Here is a 10,557-nt window from a genome sequence, read left to right on the forward strand (position 1 = left end):
CACATAATAAACATGTTTTGGAATGAAAACCCAAGCCTTAAAAATCACTTACGAAGCATATACGAAAATATAACATGATGGCACTTGATTTTTGTGTAAAATTCAATTAAATAAATACTATGGTGTGATAGATGTTTGAAGGAATGGCGTGCCTTTGCGTTTTATACGCACGAAAATACGTTGACGATTTGCGAAGAACGGGTCAAGACCTTGGCTAGACTTTTCCTTGCAAAAATTCTCGATTTCTCTCCTTGCCTTTGGCGTGGGTTGTCGTGTGTTTGTGTGGTGGAGAGAGTTTTAATTTGATTGAAAGTGCGGCCGTGTATGTAGGTCGGGATGAGGTGATTAACACTTTAAATACTTTTAATTAGCTACTAATAAGGCTTAGGCCCATTAGGTAGGTAAATAGGCCCATTAGGTGCATAATTAAAATATAAAAAATGCATTTGTTAAAATAGGTTTGTGAATTTATTAGTCGGGTTGCCAATACGTTCGTATTTTTGTTGAAAATCCAATACCGATAAAAATTACGTCCCGACGTATAAATTCACCTCAAAACTCCTTATTTTCAAAAATAATAAAAAGCATCACCCTTAATTTAAATAATTAAAAACAATTAACCAATAAAAACATTTTCCATTTTTCAGCCATCGGTCTCCGTTCCTCGATCGCAACTCGAATAACATTTAAAAATATTTTTTATGCAACAAAGTAGAAAAGTATATTTTAAACATGCAAATATTTACAACATAATTAATTCATGCAATTAAAACAATTAATTAAAATACAAAGAATTTAATAACTCGTATGCATGTGGTTCGCGTGGCACTTTCAAATTTTTGGGGCGTTACAGTATATTTCCTTGTGAGATGAGAAAAATTATAAATAAGAGAAACAAGCCAAGAAAAGAACGTGGCTTCTTCGATCTATTGCTCTCGTGGTCTTTGACTCTTCGCTTGGAAGTTTTTCGTGGCTGCATATCGTGTGCACTTTGCACGTCATGGATTTCAGATAAAAACATTCTACAAGGACGTTGATGTTTTGAAGAGTGATGCTTCACGTGTTGCCATGATTGTTGGAGACATTTTCTGACAACATCTATGAAAGAGTTGGCTAAAATCACTACTGATTGGTTTTGTAAACTGAAAGTTATTTCTCTAGTGATTATTTTTGTCTTGAGGCATTGAACAAATATTTATACTTGTGCAAAATTTATTCCGTTCCATCGCACCTACTTAAAGTTAACTTGTGTTACAAAAGTATATATTCTGTTGCATATTGTCTGAAATGTTGTAACGTTTCACGTAACTCTTAATTCTGATAAACATAAATTTACGGTCACATGCGATATCACTCGATTTAATGTGAGACAAAGTAGGTCCCATACCCAACAATATATATGTTTACCGATCTTGATTAATGGATGTTAGTTGGAGATTTTAGATTAGAATTTGAATTCTATGATTTAGATCGAAATGAGTTGTGTATGCTTGTTTTGAGATCGAGAGTAATATTGCTTTTCTACATTGTGAACGAGTAATATGACAAAATAATTTTTTGGTCTTTTTTTTAACTGATATTTTTCTCTTTCATGATATTTGTTCCTCCTCTATTGGCGTAGGATATTGTTTTATTTTTTGTTACTTTCATTTTATTTGTGAATAAATTTTATAGAAGAATATAAACAACACAAAATAATTTTTTAGTCTTTCATTTATCAGATATAATCTATAATCTATATATAGGAGTCGTTATTTCCGCTATATTTTTTTGTTATTTTCGTAAGTGAATAAATTTTACATATTAAAGCAAGTGTTGAGAAGACAAAATTGAGGATAAAAAACAAATCATTTAATCTATACTAACTTTTCTTATCATATTATAACTTCTCAAAAATAGATGTACCATTTAATTCTAAAATATATTGTTCGTTTCCTCTTAGATCGAATACATGTTTCTCGTACAAAATATTCTAATAAATAATATTTTACTTATTCATGTCCGCATGCACAAAAAAGGTGACGCTATACTACAAATAAACAAATTTTTTTAAAAGCAAAAATATACATAGCTTTACTCTGTAGCTAAAATAAATCATTTTAAATTTATATTTTTAATCTAAAACTCTAATTTTATTATCATATACTTTATTACTGAATGATTTATTTTTTTATAATATCTATTTTGTAATTTTGATTTATGTCCACATATTTGATTGGAAAACTTAGTAAGAGTCGTGATTCATCGTTCAAACCCAACCAAAGAACACAAAAGTCTAGATTCGGTTTTCGATTATTGCTATTTTATAAAACCGATCAACATGGTTTGATTCGAATTTTCGCAGTAAAAAACAAACCAACCCGTATTTGTTCAAGCCTAGAAGTTACTTGGTAATGGGGAAAACACAAAAAAAAATCTTAAAATAACTTAAATATCGGGATTTACTACAAGTTCTTGGCTGCATCAGAATCTTAAAAATTTCAGACTATCTTAAAAAATATAAATAGCACAACTTAAATAAAATAGGAATTTACTCTGATTTATGGGCTAATGTATCCATCCTTTTCTTACGTTCCTCCAACTTTTTAGTGGCGACCTTTTTCCTTTCATCGCATTTCTGAAAAAGAGAGGACACAAAAGCAAGAACAGAAAGTATCAAATACAAAAATGAAAAGAAATTGTGAATGATCAAAGGTGCTATTTTTAGCACCAGAGAAACATATACTAAATGACTGCCTTACCTTCATGGCTTCCCATTGCTTTCTCTTTTTGCCTGACATTCCAATCTTGGACATATTGGCTGCATCCTCGGCAATTTGATTCAAATCATGTGCTACATCTCCTTCAGCATCCTCGCCTTCGACTTCATCGGAGGTAGCATAATACTGCACACCTTGAAGTTCTAGTTTGAGTTCATGGTGATGCTTTTTCTCCTGCATAGTCATCTGAATCCATCAAATATAGAGTCAAATATTTTAGCCGCTTCAAGTGATGATTTGAAACAAGGAGAATACGTACATGCTTTAATAACAGAATGCATGACCGATATAAAATCAAATTTTACACTTGGAAGGGGAGAAAGGGAAGAAAACTAGCACATTACAGTAGGGTTTGGGATGAGAACTGTATCTTCTCTATTCAACTTTCAGGGAGTAATAAATTATAATCACCAATTCTCATTCTCATAGGTTTCCACCAAGACGCTGTTACCTACCGTTTTCTCTCAGCTGCTTCAATAGCTTCTGCTCGATCAATAACGCCAAGGAAACTCTGAGGATCACCTAAATCTTCTTTTCCAGTGCCAGGCAATGGTAGAGCTCCTTTTCTCTTGGCAGCTTTCAGCCGTTTAATAGCTTCTGCATATTCAGGAGCATAACCTTCTGCTACATCGTCAACAAATGGAGACAAATGTGGTGGAGGTACACTATTGAAATTCAAGTCATATACAAAACATTAATAACATCATAACTAGACAATTTAAACAAAGGATATTCATAAAATTTCAAGGCCAAAACAAAAGAAAGAAATAGAAAATGTTTGATTCAACAAGATGAAGTACAAGCTAATATTTTTTTACAAAACCATTCCTTAAGTGAACAGGAGAAACGGTAGAACAATAAAAATTCAGAAAAAATCTCCAACTATGACAGAAAAACTGAGGCAAGGGCAAGCCTGAAGACTCCTTTTTAGCATTCTTATAAATTATTTTACACCAATTTTAAGCAACTATATCAGGCTCCATAACAGTTCAACATGTAACTCATTCTATCATCAGGAACAGAAGGACCTAGAATGTAGTATAAGGAAGGTAACATTTCAAGTCACAGTCCTACATCCGAGTTCCATCAGACAGATGCATTTAGATACATATAACACACACTGGCCTCAACAATCAACAACTCAACTTGTAATGACTCACTTAAGATTAGAGGAATTAGTTCCATTCTACATGACAAGCCACTCAAAATGGAGCTTAAAGCCACGGCAGTGTCATTTGGGTGCTGATGTGCTTTCATCTTTCATTTTTGAGAGGGTGTGGCAAATGGAGGCCACAGAACTTGAAAAAGATCAATTAAACCATACACAAACTACCAAACAAGTTGCAGATTCAGAGAGTTCTGTGAAGGAGCTTCAGCAGCAAGATTAATTGTTCCTGAACTTACCATCCCACCATGTATTTCTCAGTTGGCAATAGTATACGTGCGTTTACACAATCATAAACCCACTGTGGCTGGATATAATCTCTGGATAGGAATTTGTGATACTGTGTTGGCCTATCCACAACCTGCATGCAGACGCAACCATACATCAATGCAAATCTCAGAAGCTCTTAATAGCCATAACTAACTTAAAAACTAAAACAATCTAGCGCACCCAGCAATATGCTCAAATATACCAACATTGCAGATACCACACAAATTGCATCATTTATATGAAATCATGTGTATAGTGTTTCAATCATTGGGGTGTCTCAAATTTCTACTGGATGAAACAAATAGCCAAAAGCAAAAGATAATCCTTTGTAAAGTTAAGGTATGCTCTCAGGAAATTTTCACAGGACGGCTGTGATTTGAGTATCAAAATAAATTACTCTAAGGCAAACATTTAAGACTCCAGCTTAATGATACAGGAAACTCATGGTTGGAAAAAAAATGCAATAATTATGTACTTATTGAGCACCTGCCCCAGATTCTAACAAGTAAATCCTCATACTTTTCATCATCTATGTTGTTCCTGTAGTACATAGATTTGAGAATTGAGATACCGAACAGGACAAGGACAAAAATTTGATCTAATGGCCAGTAGTACAGTAAGGTACAAAGGATCAGAAGAATTATTATTTGGTTTCTGAGAGAGTACAAGAAATAGAACCCGAGGAAAAAAAACCCTAATACACCATGCACATAAAGAATAAATATGGATCCAGAACATAGAAGTTAAGAAGTTTGTTTGTACATAATTTGTAGAGCATTTATCCTCCCAAAAGTTTAAAAAATTGCAAAACCTGATGAGTAATGCACTGGTCGGACTCCTCAAATGGAGCTCCTTCACCCTCCCAAGAAACTGTTCCACCAAAAGCAGGGATGACAAACAGCAATGACTCTGTAGGAACCTGTACAAGGACACTCACACTTCTAAAGGTCCCATGAAAGGGCAAAAAAGGGAGAAACTTCATAGGTAATAGCATATTACCAGGAGGCCAAGGAAAGAGGGGTATTCAACAAAAGGAAGAAAAAGATAGATATCATCACAGTGAATCAGTGATAGATTAATTATAAATAGGCACAAATTAAATGTACATCTGCAGTAATATAAGCACAACAGAACAAAATCACAACAAATTGGGTGCGGTGCATGCGTGATTTCGGATCCTATGAATCAGAGACAAAAGCAACACTATAACACATGCATTATCATTGGGATGGGTCTTGAGGAAGAGGACCATTATTGATCTAAAGCCAAACATCTAGGAATTCAGATTTAGAATTCAGATTTTAAATCAATGATGATTAACGAAATTTTCCTGGCTATCTTTCACATATGGCCCAACATTTAAGAAAATATATAGGCAAGTGATTGTTACTGATTGAACTGTATCCATAAACAAAATACAATCTTCGTAATAGCATAACATCTTACCTCACGACTCAAGAAGAATTTAATGGTCTTGAAGAGATTTTTACATTCTCTTGTCCCTGCATCCTCCTCATCCTCACTTATAGCATCTACAGCAAGGGGCATCAAAGCACCAGGCTCATCAGAAGAAAGAAGTTGAAGCTGCACATGTCGCACTACAGATTCATCATGGTTCGTCCCCTTCTGCTGGATCTTGGTATGCTCTGATGCAGATGAAATGGCAGCAGCTGTCTTCATTGAGGAAGTGCAATCTTTCCCATCAAATAATCTTGACAAGGCATAAAGATCTGCATTCAATCAAATAAAATTAATCGAGGTCTATTATCAAATGCAGCACTTTCAAATTTTAAAAAGTCCTTTCCCGCAATTCAGATGATGATTAAAAAATATACCGGCGTCAAAAGCTTCAAGCTGAGGGTCAAGGATGGGGGGATATTTCAAGTTTACCAAATTATAGAGTCTGTGGTTAACTGATACTAGAAGAGCCTGCAGCCAGATAATACAAAGAATGAGCACTGACTAAATCGAAACAACACTATTAGCCTAATAAAAAACAATATTTTTGAATTCATCAAAAGAAACCGTGAATTCATTGACAGTGTCCACTACAGGAAAGACAAGAAATTTCAAATATATTTAGTTTTAATGATAATGATAATTTCAAAGAAACTTGGCATCCAAATCGCAATAGAATTCTAGCAGTTTCACTTATTTTAGCCTTCATTAGGTTATTTGGCAATGATCCGACACCCATATGACCAATTCATGCCAAGCAGCCAAAATGGTCTCCACTGAGAGTAAAAATTCTAGCTTCTACGTGGATAAACTAAAGGGATTCTATTGATTAAATTAAAGGGATTCTATTGGTAAAACCCCATGATATCAGGAATAAATTGATTGGAATCAAATCACTGATTGTATTCACTTTTCTTCTTTAATATTTTTCTTCTCTTTAAATTAATGTATCGTTCAGTGTTTCATGCAAAGTAATAAAATAAAAGACATTCTTTCTCTCATTTCTTTACTTTCATCATATCAATATGGTTCGGAAATGGACTTAAGAGAAGCCATGGTCGGGTCTTCATCCTCCACCACCAGTGGTGCTCTTCATCTAGCACCAGTGGTGCTTCCCTCGTTCCAGGAACAAGTTCTTCAAACGGTTCCCTGCCTAACCAGCCCCTCCAAATTACCATTCATAAATTGAATGGAGCAAATTATCTTGAATGGGCTCAGTCGGTATGATTAGTGATCGATGGCAAAGGGAAACTTAGATATTTAACTGGCGAGACCAAGCCTCCTCTTGCCACAGATACTAAATTCCAGCAGTGGCACTCCGAGGACTCGATGATCATCCTTTGGCTGATCAACTCGATGGATCCAGCCATCCTAAAACCTTTCCTTTTCCTCCCCACCGCCAAATACGAATGGGATGCAATCCAAGAAACCTAGTCTAACCTGGATAATCTTTCTCAAATGTACAAGTTAATGAGGATGTGGAAAATATAGCAAAGCTCCCGATCTGTGACAACTATAACTAACTTCTCATTCTGCGGCAAGAATTGAACTTCTTCGATGCAAAGACATGGGAAAACCCAACCGATGAGAAGCAATACAAATCACTTATTGTATTCACTTTCAGGAATAAATTGATTTGAATCAAAATCACTTATTGTATTTCTCAGGAATAAATTGATTTGAATCAAAATCGCTTATTGTATTCACTTTCCTTCTTTAATATTTTTCCTCTTTAAATTCATGTATTGTTCAGTGTTTCTACATGAAAAGTGAAGTAATAAAATAAAAGACTCTTTCTCTCATTTCTTTAATTACATTCTATCTTCAAAATCATTAACATCAAGGCTCAAGCTTACTTTGTGTGTTAATGCCACCTCAATTGTGAAAATAAAACAGCCATCCATAATCATTGATAATACTTATAAACAGACCTCATTATATTCCAAAAATGTAAGCAAGACTTTGTAATCAACTTCTGGCAGTACTTGCTGCAACGCATGAGGAGTTAACCATATAATTTTTTGCCCCTCAACCTCCGCCTGTTAAGATCAAAGAAAAGTTGGATCAATAAAACCCATAGCACTACCAGTAATAGATCACTGAAATTTCATCATAACTCACACATACATACTTGGTAATATATGCCTTTCACAGAAATGAATGTCTTCCGCAGTTTGTGGGTGCGAGAAACAAATGCCTGCCACTCAAGACTCAACCTACTCAAAACAAAGAACCAAACATTTACATTAATGCAATGACCATTTTGTTAAGCACAATTGAACATTTTACCAAAAATCAATAACCATTTTAACCACCAAGAACAGTAAGTAACCTTCTGCAATTATGAACACGGTCAACAGGAATCTTTTCTCCATTTACTGCCCTATCCACAGCTGGCAATGCAGCAAACAGGTGTACCATACTAAGACAATCATCCAGATCTCTCAGTGCGTCAATGAATTCAGGATATCTAAATGTCAAAACCACAAACAGTAAATGTCCGCCAAAAATCAAAACCCGAAGTCCATAACATAGTAAAAGCAGAATACCACAAAAGTTAAAACTTGTCGCATTCACCTCTCTTTAATAAGCATGTGAAGATTGTAAGTAGGCTTCCTTGTCAAAAGTCGTTCAGCAAGATCCCTGTTCTTCTTTGATATGGCTTTTTTCACCTTCTTTTCATGTGTCCGCATGTCTCTCAATGTTTCTAGAATGGGCCCATGTTTAACAAACATGATATCTTTCATGTCATAATATTGATGATGATTTCCCTTCAGCTTCTTCTTGGGTTCCCGAGGGCAAACACCTTTTAGGATGCATAATTTCCTGAAAGGAGCTTAAATTAAATTAATTTAATTTAACTCTAATATAAAAGTGTGACGACTTTAAAAAGTTAAAAATGAGTGCATATCACAAAAGTTGATTTTAAAAATCATGAACACCTTTGGTTGCGTGCTTTCGTGAACAAAAAAAAAAAAGAGGCACAACCCAAGCAAGTGATACGCATATAAAAATTGATACATTTTCTCTGAAGAAAAATGAGCACATTGCTAATACAGGGAAGGTGAAAATTTGAGGGATTACTCAAATATTACTGACAAATAGAAAAAAACTGCCACAAATTAAGCTTCACATAACACATCAAAGATGACAAATTAGTCCTTTGGTTTTCTTCATGTGCTAAATTAGTCCCTCCAATTTAACAAAAATATCTCATCTTGTGCGTTATTAGCGCATATTAAATGTCCTTCCCTGTGACTGTTGAAGGACCTAAATCATAAATCCCATCATCCAAGTTACGGAGGCTCGTGAATTATGTTTCAAACAACTAGCAATTCTTCTCGCCATTATAAATAAACTTGGAAAATAGCCAAATTAAATTATTATTTCCCACAAATGAACTATTCCAGTAATAAAGCAGCGTCTATTCGTGAATTATATTTTCAAACATCATTGTTTACTGGAGTATCCTAGAGATAATTGAAACCATTGGATTTTAATTTACATAAATTTTTTTACACAATTAATAGACTAATACTTTTGGTACACATAATCATAAATATGTTTCAATCTCAAGTAGCAATCTTGATTGGATGTTCAAATCTACTTAGAGGATTGAACATGACTCGTATTTATTTTGCTCTTTCTTCGTCAGATTCTTCATTACATTTTTATTTGACCAAAAAGATTTTATGCAACAATAGATATAAACAAACACATAATCACAAAATACACCGCTATGGTTAAAATTAACCTATACTCAATTGTGGCAGCATCACAATGTTAATGTCAATACTATACAAATGTATATGCGAGATTAATAAATTTCATGTTAACTATTTTATTTTTTGCATTGTTTTCTTTCAGAAGCAAACATTTTCTGGTTAAGTGTTGTAAGTATTATAACTTTCAACAATTTTGTTATTTTGTGTTTCCTTTCTAAGTTTATCCATTATTGTTAATAGCACGAAAATTAGTTGTTGGATTTATTCTAATTGGAATCGGCGATGATTTATGGCTATGCGAAGTAAAAATTCTTTGGAATTCACCTCGCATTATTGTAAGTTTGTAATTGAAACTTTTCCGATTTTAATTTTTTCAGTTACATACTTTTGAATAAATTTATTCAGTGTGAATTCTTTTTTATACGTACTATATTGGGGAGCCTACTTGTTTTAGAGTAAAAATTTACTACAATGGTACAACGGAAACTACTACCAAGAAAAATATATATAGAGGTGGAAGTGTTGAATTTTTTGATCACATCAATATAGAAAAACATAGGCATGATTGAATTCTAGGGCTCCGTTTGATATGTGTGATGTGGTAAATAAATGATTAGTAATTAGATGGATTATAACATGAAATATATGGATAAATAATATGGTGGAATAAAATATATGATGTTTAGTATAATTTTAACATTATAGATTAATTTTGTGTATTAGCATGAAATGACTAAAGTATCCCCACTATATACATTATAATTACTTAACCTAAATATAATAAATTAATAATAATCAGAACCAAGGAAATAGTCTGGTTAATAATTTAGCACTTTTATTCAAATGAATATTTTTGGTATGAAAGAAACTGTTCAAAACTAGTTTAAATGAATAATATAATTTACTTGAAAATTTACATTTATTGAATAAATGGATTATTCATAAGATAAAATCTAAAATGATCTATAAGTTGGGAACCTTTGAAAAAATTAGTTTTAAACAAGTAATTATGTAACGCCCCGAAAATTTAAAGGTCCACGCGAACCACATGCATTTGAATTATTAAATTCTTTGTGTGTTTTAATTAAATATTTTAATTGCATGAATTAATTATGTTGTGTATATTTGCATGTTTAAAATATATTTTTCTACATGGTTGCATTAAAATGTATTTTTAAAA

General features: G+C 33.3%; 1 protein-coding gene across 4 annotated transcripts; it reads right to left on the reverse strand.

The window, feature by feature from the left end:
* Positions 1-2,339: 2,339 nt before the first annotated feature.
* On the reverse strand, positions 2,340-8,513 carry LOC142533179 (pescadillo homolog). Of its 4 annotated transcripts, none has more exons than XM_075639845.1 (11): positions 8,230-8,511; positions 7,985-8,122; positions 7,784-7,868; positions 7,584-7,691; positions 6,030-6,123; positions 5,641-5,924; positions 5,006-5,113; positions 4,164-4,285; positions 3,211-3,424; positions 2,742-2,933; positions 2,340-2,617 (listed from the first exon to the last, which is right to left on the reverse strand). In XM_075639845.1, the coding sequence occupies exons 1-9, from the start codon at positions 8,397-8,399 to the stop codon at positions 3,211-3,213; spliced, it is 1,323 nt and encodes a 440-aa protein (XP_075495960.1). In that variant the 5' UTR covers positions 8,400-8,511; the 3' UTR covers positions 2,340-2,617; positions 2,742-2,933. The 4 variants fall into 4 exon arrangements, with proteins under 4 accessions (XP_075495960.1, XP_075495959.1, XP_075495961.1 ...); XM_075639844.1 differs by having other exon boundaries at positions 2,343-2,617; positions 2,742-2,945; positions 8,230-8,510; XM_075639846.1 differs by lacking the exons at positions 2,340-2,617; positions 2,742-2,933 and having other exon boundaries at positions 3,210-3,424.
* Between the last annotated feature and the right edge of the window lie 2,044 nt (positions 8,514-10,557).

This window comes from Primulina tabacum, chromosome 18 (assembly GCF_025594145.1).
Source record: "Primulina tabacum isolate GXHZ01 chromosome 18, ASM2559414v2, whole genome shotgun sequence".
Taxonomy (NCBI): domain Eukaryota; kingdom Viridiplantae; phylum Streptophyta; class Magnoliopsida; order Lamiales; family Gesneriaceae; genus Primulina; species Primulina tabacum.

What these genes read in the sequence shown, in the direction of transcription:
- LOC142533179 (XM_075639845.1), bottom strand. Translation starts at nt 8,399, where the DNA reads ATGAAAGATATCATGTTTGTTAAACATGGGCCCATTCTAGAAACATTG. An exon ending in GCTTGAAGCTTTTGACGCCG is followed by an intron (nt 5,925 to 6,029) that starts GTATATTTTTTA and finishes GATTGAATGCAG; the next exon opens with ATCTTTATGCCTTGTCAAGA. An exon ending in ACCAGTGCATTACTCATCAG is followed by an intron (nt 4,286 to 5,005) that starts GTTTTGCAATTT and finishes GTCTGCATGCAG; the next exon opens with GTTGTGGATAGGCCAACACA.